Source organism: Pelobates fuscus, chromosome 7 (assembly GCF_036172605.1).
Source record: "Pelobates fuscus isolate aPelFus1 chromosome 7, aPelFus1.pri, whole genome shotgun sequence".
In the NCBI taxonomy this organism is placed as follows: domain Eukaryota; kingdom Metazoa; phylum Chordata; class Amphibia; order Anura; family Pelobatidae; genus Pelobates; species Pelobates fuscus.
The window spans coordinates 185943590-185959568 of NC_086323.1; the positions used below are offsets into that span (position 1 = coordinate 185943590).

Below are 15979 nucleotides of genomic sequence, written 5' to 3' on the forward strand. Positions count from 1 at the left end.
TGGATCCATCCAGAGCGTGGAGATGCTAAAGGCCAGTGCTGCACATTGTGCAGCAGTGGACTAGATATTACAAGGCAGCAATGTAAACACTGCCTTTTCTTTGAAAAAACAGCATTTTAATTGCTGAGCCTGCAGGGACATACTACAGATACCAGAAGCCCTACATTAAGCTGTAGTGGTTCTAGTGACTATAGTGTTCCTTTAACGGGTATGGGTACGAGCAGCAGACAAGAAAAAGGTCATGGACAGAGCTGAGACACTGAGAAGGCACATACTTATGAATCATTGAAGAGATATAATGGGGGCTAGAGTTGTTCAGTGCATCATGGGTATGGATAAGTACTTTGAATTGACTCCTATAGGATACAGGAATGACTGACAGAGGGGTGATGTGTGAGAGGAGCGACTGGAAAGGAAAATCAGTCTAGCGACAGTATTCATTACAGTCTGTAGCAGGCAGTATGGCTTCTGGGAAGACCAATCAGGAGAGAATTACAAAAGTCAATGCAAGAGATTACTAGAGCATGAACAAACTCCTTAGTAGCTTTCTGTGTAAGAAAGGGCGGGCGCGGGCAATGTTTTCAAGGTGGAATCGACAGGACTGGACAGACTGGACATGAGACTCATAGGTGACGCCAGAATCAAATATACCACCAAGACAGCTTGCTCTCAAGCTGATGTGGGTACCATCAACTTGAAGGGAGAGCGAAAGAGGAGGATGTAACATGTTCAGCCTCACCTTGCGGTATTTGCAGTGGTTGCCTTCCTTATAAATGCGAAAGTGCCATTTAGCGGTCATGCGGCAATATATCTGACTCCTGCGACATCTTGGTGGACGCCGGCCGTTGCGGATCCACACCAATATGTTGCCCCACGTCCGCCCACACCAATGAAGACGTTGACGTGCATGTGATGTCACGTAATGGACGCACACACGTTCTGGGGTCAATTACCAGATGGCTCATTTTGTTCCACTAAAGAAATTACCCTCCTCACAAGACCTGGTTCTTATCTTTATACGAGAAATTGTCAGGCTTCATGGCATTCCTCATAATATTGTTTCTGACAGAGGCTCTCAGTTTGTGTCCCGGTTTTGGAGGGCTTTCAATAAACAATTGGGCATTGAATTGTCATTTTCTTCTGCTTACCATCCTCAAACCAATGGCACGGCTGAAAGGGCTAACCAGTCGTTGGAATTGTATTTGCCTTGTTTTATTAATAGCACTCAAGATAATTGGTCCAAACTACTTCCTTGGGCCGAGTTTGCCGGTCATAGCCGGTCATAGCCCTTTGTTAATAACGGTCGTCATCCCACTGTAATGACGGCTGTTTTCTCTGACACCACTATCCCTGCTCTGTATGATCACCTCGCTGCTATTCGTGAGACTTGGACCAAAGTTCAGTCCGCTCTCGAAACTGCGGCCGCTCGTTTCAAATTTCATGCTGATAAAAGGCGAGGTGCCTACCCAGTTTACCAAGTGGGTTAGAGGGTGTGGCTATTGTCGCACAACGTTAAGCTAAAGGTTCCTAGCACGAAGTTTGCTCCCAGGTTCCTTGGTCCATTTCATGTTATTCAAAGAATTAATCCTGTCTCGTATGCATTGGCACTTCCTGCCTGAGAATGAATGCCCCATTGTATACATGACAATACCGTACTGCTTTAGCAACTGCTAAATATAGGTGCTATTGGTGTTTTTGTCTTTGTAGACGAAACCAGATCAGTGTGGAGAATATTGGACCTGTGAGGCAATGAAGACTGCAATCCCCGCCATCTTTGCACTCAGATTATTACTGAAGTAACCATCAGGAAAGTGTTTCTCTCATAACTGCGGACCAGAAGTGGTCTCCTGGAGAAATACTTCCAAAAACCATAAGACCCAAATGGCCCAAAGTAGAGTAGATATTTTCTCCAGTAAATAAACACTCTGCAATTAATATATGTTACCTGCAACCTGGGCTGCAGCACGGTGGTAAAAGGCATACAAGGAGTACATGAAATAAAAGAATTAGATGCAACCTACAGATAGTTGTTGGTTGTAGTTTATACCTTAAGTCCAATGGCTTGATGGGCAGCCAGGGTGACGGCAATGGCTCCATCTAGGGAAGTTATCTCTCCCAAGCGAGCATACATTGTGTTCGATAATCCAAGGCCTCCTATTGGGAAAACAAAATGTTTAGTGAAAATATTAATTTAAGTATTTAAAAATAAGTATTTGTTTACTTAGAATTTGGACAACAATCAGTTTGAGATGTGTCATACATTTTGACAGGTTAAAGCAGCTCTGCAACTCTACCCCCTCCTCCTCAAAAAGAAAAACAAACAAAAAATGTATCTTTATGAAATAAATCTTACCTACTTGCCCTGCACCCCCTGGTCACCACACTGGAAGCAGGAATTTGTCTGAGAGAAAGCCTGAGTTGAATACTCTCGCTGATGGGGACTTGTATAGGGCCATTAGTCCCCTTAAGGTTTGTCGTGTGAGGCCCATTCTAAGCAATGTAGTTCCCATATATTCCCATCCTAGGCGGTCGAACGCTAGAACTGTGCCTGTTTGACGGCTGGTTTTGGCCCAATTGATCAGATTTATGAAAGGTCTGGTGTTATCCCCTGCTTGTCTCCCCAGGACAAACCCCGCCTGTTCTTCTGAAACCAGTTCCATCAGATGTGCCTTCAGTCTTGTTGCCCAGAGCTTAGCATAGAGTTTTATATCTGCGTTAAGTAGAGAGATGGGTCTGAGATTTTCGCATTGTGTGGGCGGTTTACCCGGTTTGGGCAATGTAACTACGTGGGCCTCCAGTATCTCCATTGGGAGGTCCCATGATTGTTTTATTGCGTTGAACAGGGCGGTGAGATGGGGAGTAATTAACCTTTCTGCTTTCTGATAATAGTAATTGGATAGCCCGTCTGGGCCAGGGGCTTTATGTTTGGGTAAGGACATTATAGCTATGCAAATTTCTTCTTCTGTGAATGGGTCATCTAAACGGTCGCTTGCTTGTGGCGTTAGTCGGGGTAGGGGTAGATCTTTTAAAAAGGCCTCGATATCTGTAGTATTTGGTTGTGGTAGGTCGGGATCCTTGTTCAGATTGTACAGCTTATTGTAGTATAATAATAGCTCATTGACAATATCTACTGGATTATATAGTTTGCCCTTTGTTGGTGAGTCTATGTACGGGATTTTGGATTGTAATTGTTTAGTTTTGAGTCTATTGGCTAGTGCCTTGCCTGCTTTATTGCCATGTGTGTAGTGCCTAATCTTCAGGGTTCTAAGCCATCTTTCGGTGGTTACAATGTCCAGTGCTTGTATTTTTTTCTGAATCTCGTTAATTTGTGTCGTAATTGTTTTGGTTGGGTTGGTTTTATTTAAAGTTTCTAAGGATTGTAGGTCTTGCTGTAGTTTTCTATAAGTTTCATTTGTGTGCTTCTTTTGTTTTGATCCTTCTCTAATGAATATTACGCGCATGACTGCTTTATGTGCAGTCCATAGTGTTTGGATAGGAATGGAGTCTGTCATGTTGTTCGTAAAATATTCGGCCTCCTCTTTTAGAATTGTATCAAGCACCTGTGTGTTGTCAAGTAGGCTCTCATTGAGTCTCCATTTGCCTCTCCCCCTTGCCTGGTAGAGGGCTCGGAAGGTAATAGTTAATGGTGCATGGTCTGACCATGTTCGTTGCCCTATCTGTACCTCATCAATGTTAGTTAGGGTGGCTTTATCCACCAGGCACAGATCAATCCTAGTGTAAGTTCTATGCACTTGCGATAGGTAGGTATAATCTTTCTCTTTTGGATATGTGGATCTCCAAGTGTCATAGAGATTGGTGGTGAATAGGATTTTGCTAAATTCAGTGCAGTTAGAAATAGCGTGTGAGGTAGGTGGTTTGTTGTGTTCTCTGGGTCTAATGTGCAATTCAAATCCCTGCATATTATTGCATGGCCCTGTTTTATAGTATCTATTTGTTTCATGGCTTTGCGAATGAAAGGAATTTGGGCATCGTTTGGTGCATATAGTGATGCAATTGTAATCTGCATGCTGTTGAGGCTTCCAACTAAGATTAGGAGTCTTCCTGCTGGGTCTACATATTTCTTAGTCTCTTGGAACAACCAGTCTCTGTGAAAGAAGATGGCTACTCCCCTGGATTTGTGAGGTGAGTGCGCGTGGAATGTCTGGGGATAGTGATGTGAGCGTATTCGGGGGGGGTTTCCGAGCACAAAAATGGGTTTCCTGGAGGCCGCTTGGTTGGACTATTTAATCCCTTTACATTCAGGGAATATATTTTAAATGTTGTTCCCGTCATGATAAGTGCGTTTTGAGATTTGTTCGTGTGCGTTCTGCCACCACATTTTCTCTAGCAAGATCAAGATTTTATGCTTCCTCCCGGTAGGGTGCGTGTGCTCCATCAGGGGTACCTGCTTCTCTAGTAGATTGATACCTTTACGATGCGGGTGACTGGGAAGGGACAGTTCTCTGCGGACTCGAGGGACACAGAAGTTATATAGTTTGGATACATTGTCGTATTTAGCAAGTGAACGTATCATTGAGCGTATTAACAGGGGACATAACGTAGGGGTGAAACATAGGGAGGGGAAACTTAAACATTCCTGCATCCAGTGCAGGGGTAACATCTGCCACTGAGGGGAGTCTTCCTCTCTCATAATTCGGGCAGTGGGGGGTGGGGTGAGAGCTTCCACCGATGCTTTTGTTAGAAAATCGATCTATTGAGCCTTCCTATGCTATAGGAGCCTATTTACCTCCTATAGAGGTATGTTGCTGTGTGTCAGCCCGTACCCAGCTCGCCGAATCATCATACAATAGCACTTTGGACCTGGCAGTGGGCTTCATTGTTATGTACTTAGAGTACTGTTTACATTGTTTCTATGTAGAGTGTGAGTGCTAACTGATAGCATCAGGCGTTTAAGATTAGCTGTGAGGTCCCATGTGGTTTGTGTTTCGTGATACATCATTGGGATCATTAAAACATTGAAACAAACATGCACAGTTTGTACTCATTGCCGGTATCGTGTGTTAGTTATCTAAATTATTGTTAGCTCTTGTGTGCGCATGAGGTTGCACGTGACTTAATACATTACTTAAAGCATTTAACAATTATTAACAATTTAACATATGCTTATTATATAACATTTACATTAGATCTATGCAACGCTAGCTTCGTGTTCTCATTCTGTTACGTGCTGCATATATAGATTGTATAGCATTTAAACCATTTACACACTTATTTGTCATTTACCCTTAATGCAGTGTCATTTACAATAGGTTTGTGTAAAGCTAGTTTCGGGTTCTCGTGCGGCTATGTGCATGGTATGCTGTCTATATAGTATTTAAACCATTTATGCCGTTATTTGTCAATTGCCCCTAGTGTCAGTGTCATTTCATACTACATTTCTGCGTGGTAAAATTAAATGTAACATGAAATAGACATTCTTGGATGATACTTAAGTGAGTGTAGTGACTCCGGCGAGCCGTGGTGGGCTTATGTGTTCAGTCCTCGGTATGCACGTTTGGTTTCGCAGGAGAGCCTTTCATAGTCCATTTGGTCCTCATCTTTTTCGGCTGTGTTTTCTGTGGAGAGTTGTGGCCCATGTTGTGGTGAAGGCCCCATTCTTTAAGTTTCGCCATTCCGACTTCTGGTTCCAGTATTGCTTCTGTTCTGCCTCTGTGCCATATCAGCAGTTTGGTTGGGTAACCCCATCGGTATGGTACCTGGTGGTTTCGTAGAGTCTTGGTGACGTTAATAAATTCTCTCCTTTTTGCCATGGTTGTCGCTGATAGGTCAGCGTAAATACTAATTCCCTGGTACGGGTCCAGTAATTGTTCCATCTTCCTTGTGGAGGTTAGAATAACCTCTTTTGATGTGTAATAGTGGAAGCGTGCTATCACGTCTTTAGGTGTGTCCGCTGCAAATCTGGCCGGTCTGGGAAGCCTATGTACCCTATCCAGGGTCCAGGCTGCGGCCTCAAGTTGCGGTGCTAGGGCGGTGCACATAGTCCGCAGATATTGTGGTAGTGCTTCGTGGATATCGAGTCCGGTATACCTCTAAATCTGAGATTGTTTCTCCGTGCCCTGTCTTCCATATCAGCTATTTTTAGTTTCAGGTTTGTTTGTTCTTCTTCTATTTTTTGTATTTGGTCTACTACATCATTATGCGCAGAGCAGAGTTCCTCCATTTTGTTTTCTAAACGGTTTGTGCGTTCACCTATTTCTTGTATTTCTTCTCGGATTTCCTTGTTGATCTGTCTAAAATCTGTTCTCAGGGTTTCCTTTAATGCTTGTAGCATAACATGCAGGCTGTGATTGGTGACTGGGGCTTCTCCTTGGGACAATTGAGTAATGTCCTCGTCTGTAATGATTTCTGTGTCCGGCGAATGTGCGCCATCTTGTTTTTGCCGCGGGCGTTCTTTTTTGCTGGTACGGATCGGATCCGTTATTTTAAGTTGCTTGGACGGTGCCATGGGTGTCAGAGAGGGTGTAGCTCTCGGTGAGTACGTTTATTTTCGCTTTTGCGGCTCGTTTTATGGTGCTGCGTGCTCGGTGGTCGCGGATCTCTCTTCCCGTGCGACAACTCCATGCGGTCGCTGGCCACGCCCCCCCCTCCCCGTACGCCCACCTCTAATGCTCGCCTCCAAGATTTCTCCAGGGCTGCACCTCTTCTGTGGAACTCCCTTTCCTTCTCCGTAAGACTTTCACCCAGTCTCCACTCAGTCAAAAAATCATCGAAAACTCACTTCAAGAAAGCATATCAATTAAACGGTTAGCAGGTTTATATCCCCATCCCTCCTCTCCTGCAACTGTCAAAAATCACCTACTAAGCCCTCAGTGAATACTTTTCTAACAACCTACTTCGTACCCCTACTTTTACCCTTTGTGTCACTATACCCCACTCCCTCTAGAATGTAAGCTCATTGAGCAGGGCCCTCCACCTGTCTGTTCCTGTGCGTCCAATTGTCTGGTTACAATTACATGTCTGTTAGCCCAACCATTGTACAGCACTACGGAATGTGATGACGCTATATAAATAATAAAATAATAATAAATGATCTGCCTAATGTCTGCATATCCTCAAATGTACACATGTATGCAGGCAACACAGTAATCTAGCAAGCAAATCCGATTTACCACAACTTGAGACTGTGCTCCAAGACCAGTTCACAGAGGTAGAAAAGTGGATCGCAAAAAACAAACTCTTCCTAAACACTGACAAAACTGTCACAATGATCTTTGGAACAGTACCTAAATTACACAAATTAAAAAAAAATTCCCATCTATGCATCAAAACAAAATCAAACTGACTACAGTCCACTCTCAAATACTTGGGTATCTTTTGGCCCCCACAGAGAAAAACGTGCATCTAAACTTTATCCAACACTAGGTGCCCTGTACAAAAACAAATCCTGCCTAAGCCCTACAGTAAAGGTAAAGACTGTACAGGAAATGCTGATGTCAATCATTGATTATGGAGATGTAGTATATGCACCTGCACAGCAAACCCACCTTAATGCATTGTATAACTCTTTATGCCGATTTGTGCTACAATGTAATTACAGGATCTACCATTGTGACATGCTAAAGGAACTAAACTGGCTGTCGCTGGAATCCAGACGCACCCTTCATCTTTCCAGCCTTGTGTTTAAGAGCTTTTATGGGAAGCTCCCACCCTACCTGAGCAGAATGCTCTCCCCAGCTGTTCCAACCTACTATAACCTCCGATCCAGTACCAGCACTTTATTTAGTCTACCTTAATACAAAAAGAAAGCAGCTCGATACTCCTTTTCCTACAGAGTACCACAAATATGGAACGACCTCCCGCACACTTTAAAATCTTCCCTAAGCCTAAAGTCTCAAAACAGAATGCACGTGTCAGGGTTGATTATATATGTCCTACCTATTCTATGTAAAATTTTGTATATATTGGGTATTAATATTGTTTTTATATTTTATTGTACCCTACTGTATCAATGTAATGTTTTGTGGACCCAGGACATACTTAAAAATGAGAGAAATCTCAATGTATCCTTCCTGGTAAAATATTTTATAAATAAATAAAAAAAAAAAATATATATATATATATTTATGGTCTCAGTCTATAAATTCACTTTTTAGACATATTTGAGCACCTTTTGACTTGTTATTTTGCACGTACTGCCTCATTTGAGACAAAAATGTACAGATCTATCAATCTTCAAGTATGAATTACTGCAAAATCTAGCAGAGCAGAGCAATGGAAAAATAATAACCCTCCATCAATCTCTTAATTGATTGGTAATAGAGAGATTAAGCAAAACTAAGATTTATGAAGAAATATCCCATAGAATAGCAGGCACTTGCAATATCTTTGCCAGTACTTGGGCTAGGTGGCAGATGTTAAATAGCTCCATGGGAAAGGATTGACACACGTTCGACTACCCTCTACTAGACGTTTCTTCTGGTGACTCTAAATAATAGTTCAAAGTCGAGATCTAAGATATGTTACACATCTAGGGTGAATTTTAGCTTAAATAAGTTTTACAACTAATGTATCTTACAACACATATATGGAGGTATTACTGTTTCCTTTTTGTTCTTTGTTTATACACTGTCTTGTCATTCGCTACTGATGATATATAAAACCGTAAAAGCCGTTGTTAGGCGTGTGTGCATATACGGTCTTGGTTTGTCGATTATTCTGTCGTATGTCCTAGCACTTGTGTCCATTTGTCCCTGGCTCCATGTGTTCTAGGTGCATGTCTATTGATGTTTTAATCCCGTTTATGTCATTTAAATGTCTATCTTGCTGTTGGTCCGAGTTTGTGTTGACCCTGTTTTTTTTTTTTTTTATTCATTTTCTTACATGAGATACTCCTGGTGTGATTACTCCTTGCTGACAATAGTATGTCTAAAGTGTTCTCATGTAAGTAGCTGGCAAAGACTGGAGGCAATATTTTTTACACAAAATATTTATACACTTGATTGTGTTTTATTGCACAGTGCACTTTTACACAGTTTTTTGTGATGCACTTTATGTTTCACATTATATATATATATATATATATATATATATATATATATATACACACACACACATACACTTTATTATTGAGTGGAATATGTTTTGGCATTCTGCAATATATTAGGAGTTTAAAGACACAGTGCACTTTATTTGTATGGTTTTTCTATGTGTGTACGCAAGTCAGGGTACTCAGGAGTGATTATTTGTAATGTGTTTTATAACTATTGCTTTACCAACCAACAACCAATGTAATGCTGAGCATGTACGAAAAATGTCACCACACTGTTCTACTGTGTACTCTATTTGTATTGCTTGCAAATTATTTTCAAATATCTAATAATAATAAGGATATTCACTGAAAAATAACATTTAAAAAAAGTAAACATCATGTGAACTTTTCCCCAGAATCACTGGCTACACGTCTTTTTGGTGCCCCACTAAAACACAAGTGTCTAACTTTTTGATATGCTAATCGACTATTAGGAGTCAGGAAACTCTCTCTGCTAAGAGTCATAAGCCCCCAAAAAACTATAATAATCCAGATGTGAATAATTGTGCCTTCCATTATAATTCTTCAGAATACAGATGGTATTACCTATAAAAGGAGATGAGACATAACCAGTGTACCTTAAGCCATTTGGCAGAATTTGGAAAGCTGGCTATTCCAAGACGCAGACAGGCCTTGTAAGGTGTCTGTGGAATGGACATATTTTGACAATTTCACAGATTAAAAATGTATTTCTGGCAGAAAAGCCTATTTGGAGGAATCCTTCACCTCTCTAACATTGAAATTGTACAAATCAGTGTTTTACAATTGCCCCATTTAATGACGCAGAGAACCCTAGTCGGAGGAATCTTTTCCCTCTATGACAATGAAATTGTACAAGCAAAGTGAGTAGATAAAGAAATCATTCAAATGAGAGGAAGTCAGTTGCATATAAGACATATGCAACCAACACTATACTGATGGAAATGGATAAAAATTCTGTGACAATTTACCCAAGTAAAGAAATACATATGCCTTTGCCACAATTCTATATTCTGCACATTTTTTTTTTCACATTCTATAAACTCTATTCTGATGTGCACATTCTAGGAATGCATCATTTTGCAGCTGTTCTATGCACATATTCTAGTCCTGCTCCCCAATGCTGAAATGTTATCCTGCACATTTTATATATACTTCCTGTTATTGTAGTTCGATGCGGCCTATTTGACACAGAATAGTGAGAAAAATAAACACAAAGGAGAAAAAGATTATGTGAAAAACTTACCATATTCTTCAGGAATCTGAATGCCAAAGAGACCAAGATTTTTCAATCCTTCCAAAGTTTCTCGGGGAATATTAGCAGTTTCATCAATCTTCTTAGAATTGACTGAAATAAAGGAAAACATTTCCTACTTTCAAAACTGTGAACAAAAATTAGTTAGAACACAGAACAGGAAGCAGCTAAGTAAGCCCCTCACTGTGTACAGTCTAACCTTTTAGTATGAAGACATGCTTGACAGTTGCCATGAGGTGTTTGTGCCGATATGAGTTTTTGGATTTTACCAAAGAGAGTATGTTTAAAGGGACACTATAGTCACCAGACCAACTACAGCTTAATGTAGTTGCTCTGGTGAATATAATTGCTCCCTTCAGGCATTTTTATGCAAACACTGAAAAGGCAGTGTTTACATTGCCCCTAGGGACACCTCCAAGTGGCCACCTGACTCTCTGCTGCACAGTAGGCAGCCCTGCCGTTCAGCGCCCTCACGCTTTGCATTGAAATGCTGAATTTTCCTCATGGAGATGCATTGAATTAATGCATCTCTATGAAGAGGTCCTGATTGGCCAAAACAGCATTTGGCCCGCACCGTGCCGATTTTAGCCAATCCAATGCTTTCCCTAAGGACCGGCGCGGCACTGGAAAAAAGGTGAGTTTTAAACCTTCTTAGGTAGGCAAGCCACCTAAACGCTGGGTTTAACACTATAGGGTGAGGAATACATGTTTGTGTTCCTGACTCTATACTGATCCTTTAAGAGTAAAAGTGTTTGTCTATTGGAAAGTGAGATTCGTGAGGATATGGAGGATATGAATAAGGCAGAAATTCTAAATTATTATTTTTCTTTTGTACATAAGGGAGACGAATCTATGACTCTAGATGTGCCATTTCCTATTACAAAAGCCTTACAGCAAATAGGTGACTAGTTAACACAGGATGAAATGCTTCAGAATAATTAAATAAAAGTAATGTACTCAAAGTCTAGGACCAGATGGTTTTCATCCACATTTGTGTAGGGAGCTTAGTGTAGAAATATTCATGCCACCGTTTTTAATTTTTCAGGATTGTTTTCTTTCAGGAATTGTACCAGAGAATTTGAGAAAAGCGATGTGGTGCCTGTATTTAAAAAAGTTCAAAAGCTCAACCCACAAATTATTAAACACTCGCGAGTTTAACATCGGTGGTTAGGAAATTATTTGATTAATAGATATATAGATCAGGGTGATTCAGTAGATGTGTTCTACTAGTATTTCAAGTCTTGGGAGAAGATTAGACAGGTCAAGAGTAATCCTATAATATATAGCAGTTCTTTTAAATAACCATTTTAATATCCTCTCTCGTAATCCCAATAGCTTCCGAAGGGACAGTGATATTAGCCCCCCACAATCACTCTGTCACTCACCCCACACAGTCATCATATCATACTTGTGGTGAAACCGACCTCGCCACGTGTCCTTGGAGGGGGCTGCTTGCCCGCCTCTTGCCTTTAGACTATGGCCCTGTTCTTTTTCCCTGCAGAAATGCTGGTGTGTGCCTTCCTGCAGACTGTTAAAGCCATGCTACCCCAGATAGCTATGCCATGGAGCCCAGCCGTATACTGAAAGACTGTATGAAAGACTCCATGGCGATTGAACTGTATGTATGTGATCTGAGCGCCATCCAGTAATAATGTGCGCTCAGATCTAAGCTATCAGGGGATAGGTAGAATGTCTGTATTTTATGTAATAAATGTAACCTTGTGTATTTTATTGTATTTTTATGTCTTTTATTGTCCTTTGTCTGCCATGTGGCTTTTGGAGTTTTACCTCTGTCCTTGGAGATAATTGGATTACTTCTCAATTATCTCCAGGATAGAAGACTCTGTGGAACTGGTTTTGGGCAGAAAAGCCATGCTTCATTTGGTCACAAAGGACTTTGATCTATCTTTCGAACCAATGGACCAATTTGGATGATTTTGACATATGTTTGTATTTGGAGTATGCTGCTTATGAAAATGTATGTTTTATGTTTGTGACATGTATATTTTAGAAGTTTTAAATATTGTGTAAAAACTGTATTCCTCTGCCTGTAATAATGAGATTATTCATTGTGTTCAGTAATCATATCACAGGCAGAGGGGAGGATTTTGTGTGGGAGTGTCTGTGTGTATTGTACGGATTGATTGGTTGTTCTGTAATACCCTGTGGGCTGTACTGTGGTTGTGGATTGGGAATAAAAGGGACTGTATGTGCCAGGACAGTCAGATTCTGCTTAACCCTCAAAACGAAGTGTCGTCTCGTTATTGGGGGAATTGGATTGTATGCTGACTGCCAGGAGTGTAACCCTTTCGTATGGTTTTCCTGTTCAGATATTTCCAGAGTTCATGTGTTTTCAGTTCGGGAGATTGGTGCTTACAGTAGCTGTCAGTGTATCTGGAAAGGGGAATATCGCCTAAACGGTTTTTAACCTCTGGTGAGAAAAACGGTCCGTTACCATACTCACTGCCCACATATTCACCATGTCAAACACACCCCACACAGTCACCCTGTTACACCACTCATGAATCACCCTAAAACACTCATTCCCCCACTGCGATTCCCATCACAACTCATCCCACAGTCACCTTGTCATACTTACCCCCCACACACAATTACCATATCAAAATCATCTCTCACACACAATTATCACACACACACACACACAGTAAGCCTAATACAATCAGTCCCTCCACACGCACACAACATGTAGAAGTAAACCTGCTGATTCATTCATGAGCTTGTAGAACCACTTTTAGCAGCAATAACTTGAAGTAATCGTTTTCTGTATTACTTTATCAGTCTCTCACGTTGCTGTGGAGGAATTCTGCCCCACTCTTCTTTACAATATTGTTTCAGTTAATTAAAGGTTTGCTGGCATTTGTTTATGCACAGCTCTCTTTGGGTCCCGACACAGCATTTCAATAGAGTTGAGGTCTGGACTTTGACTAGGCCATTGCAACACTTTAAATCTTTTATTTTTCAGCCATGCTATCGTAGATTACTGGTGTGCTTGGAATCATAGTGCTGTTACATGACAGGATTTCAGACAGATGGCCTCACATTTGACTCTAGAATAGTTTGGTATAAAGATGATTTCAAGGGCGGCTCAATGACTGCAAAGTTCCCAAAACAAGCTGTGACGGTACAATCCGTTACTCCGTCAAGCATTCCCTTCTTCCCATAAAATAAAATCACCAAGTAATCCACAGAGTAATAAATCGCTGGTATCGCCGAATAATCCACACATGAGCCAAGGCTTAATGCTGGAACAAGACTTTACTGGAAGTAACAACAACAGGTATTCAAGCTACAGTTTCTTTTACAGTTTCTTTTATGCCCTGCTCCCATGCAGGGGAGGGACACACACACGTTATCTACAGTAGCCAATAAAACAGAGGTTACAGCCCACACAAAATCCTCCCCTCTGCCTGCGATTCAATTATCTTATACAATAGAAGATGCAATTATCACATGCAGGAAAAATACAGTTTTTACAGCATATTCATAACTTCTAAAACATACATCACATTCACAAAAAAATATATTCACAATCAATCCATTCAGGGGAACAACATTTCAAAAAATGGCATGAATCAGACCAGGGGTTCAGAAGTTAGTAAAGTATCTTTTGGGCCTGGCTGGCAGCATGGCTATCTGCCCCAAACCGGTTTTAGAGAGTCCTCTATCCTGGAGACAATGGGGAAAATAATCCAATTATATCCAGGGATAGAGGCAGACTCCATTGAGCACATGTTACCAGTAAAACACAAAAGGATACAAAAATACATAACTCCTATCATACTGAATTGAACGGGCCAAATCTCCCAGGGTCCATAGGCACAGGGCAAGAGGCGGGCAAGCAGTCCTCTCCAGGCACAAGTGGCGAAGGGCACTTCGTCACAGTAATAAATCCATGAAAAAAGTAGCAGGGAGGGAAAGTACCGAATAAATGGAGGGGGATTCTTCACACAAGCCCAAATCATCAACCCTCCATCACCATGCTTAACCGTTGCCATGAGGTGTTTGTGCCGATATGTGTGTTTGGATTTTATCAATCCAAACACGCATTATGGCCAAACATCTCCCAAATACATGGCGTTGTGCATTATGGCCAAACATCTACACTTTGGTTTCGTCTGTTCTAAGGACATTGGTCTAGAAGTCTTGTGAATTATTCAGATGGAACTTTGCAAACCTAAGTCATGCTACTATGTTCTTTTAAGAGAGAATAGGTTTTCTCCTGGCAAGCCTACCAAACAAACCAAAGTTCTTCAGTCTGCTCCTAATTGTACTGTCATGAACTTTAACATTTAACATGCTAATGGATTTAGAATCTGAGATACAACTATTGTTTGTTTTTTATTTCTCTGAGCATTTCATGGTCTGACCTTGGGGTGAATTTACTGGGACGTCCACTCCTGGGAAGACTGGCAACTGTCTTGAATGTTTTAAATTTTTGAATAATATTTCTCACTGTACATTGATGGACTTTAAAAATTGTTTGGAAAGGACCATATAACTCTTACCAATTTGCTAGGCAGCTGATGTCTTTCCTCCTTGGCATTGTGATAACACACACCTGAATGTTCCAGACCAGCTACTTCTAAAATGTTGGCTTTTATAGAGATGGTCACATTTGCCGATGATCAATGAATCAAGAGAATTTGCACCTGTCTGTGAACTTTTGTCAAGCGCATTGTAATTAATTCAACATCGCCTGCACATCCTGTAACTCCACCAATCAGTTTGAATGCAGAAGTTCATCTCGAGGGTAACTACTGTGCTGAAGGCAACCCAGGTGAGCAATCAATGCTTACACCCAACAACAGCACTTCCACAGAGTCTTGAGTAAAAAACCTGACCGTCCCACTCACAGGAAAAGCAAGAACTGATATGGTCAGTGTGGTGGAGGTATCCAAGGGCTTTTTTGTGGTGGGAGATATTATCGGTTCAATATTTTTCAGAGGAGGTTACCTGTCCATCATTGCATGAACATGCGCTCAGCCAAGTAAATATTTTGTATAGAGAAGCACTGAATGTAATGCTTCTCTAAGCATCAGATGATATTCTCACATCAAACAATCGAGCCTGACTTAGTTTTGGGTGCAGAAGCACCACCCTGTGGCTGTCAGTATGATAAGTTACCACTACCGGTGTGTAACCCCACTATATAAACATTTAGATATGATTTTAATGGTTTAACTGTACCATGCCCATTAAATGCAAATAATAAAATGCACTAAATTAAGTTTACAACCTATGAAGAAAGCTACATCCGATTACAGTATTTTGTACCTGGAATAGTCTTCCAGTGAAAACAAATAGTAATATAGTAAGGGAATGAACGATTGCTTTAGATATGGATAAGCATATTCTGAAGAATTAAAAACAGGTCCCACGTAACAAGATGTTCAGGATGGAGCTATGTGAGAATGAAGTAACCAATTGTCTCCAATATCCAACTTAAATTCAGCACTAACATCTAGAAAACAGTGTCTATAACTGGATTATTTTGCCATAAATGGATTCTATTAACTATTTCTATACGAGAGATCAATGGAATACTTGGTTATTAGTGATAAATTACATTATTAAGTAAAATGCCAACCATTTTGGGAAACTGGGAGCACGAGTTACTATTATTAATTGAGTCTGGGTCTTCTTTCTAGGTGCGGCCATCTCTAAGATGACACTGC

At 40.9% G+C, this 15979-nt stretch overlaps 2 protein-coding genes across 2 annotated transcripts in view; both read right to left on the reverse strand.

The window, feature by feature from the left end:
• LOC134568392 (dimethylaniline monooxygenase [N-oxide-forming] 2-like) overlaps nt 1–15979 on the reverse strand; it is a 489265-nt gene that overhangs the window by 133254 nt on the left and 340032 nt on the right. The gene's annotated exons all lie outside the window — the stretch shown is intronic.
• The window catches only part of ACAD9 (acyl-CoA dehydrogenase family member 9), an 88966-nt gene that overhangs the window by 62756 nt on the left and 10231 nt on the right, over nt 1–15979 (reverse strand). The window contains exons 3-4 of the mRNA XM_063426965.1: nt 10275–10376; nt 2048–2154 (exon numbers count right to left, since the gene is read on the reverse strand). Coding sequence (XP_063283035.1) covers nt 2048–2154; nt 10275–10376 — 209 coding nt within the window. The remainder of the gene's footprint in view (nt 1–2047; nt 2155–10274; nt 10377–15979) is intronic.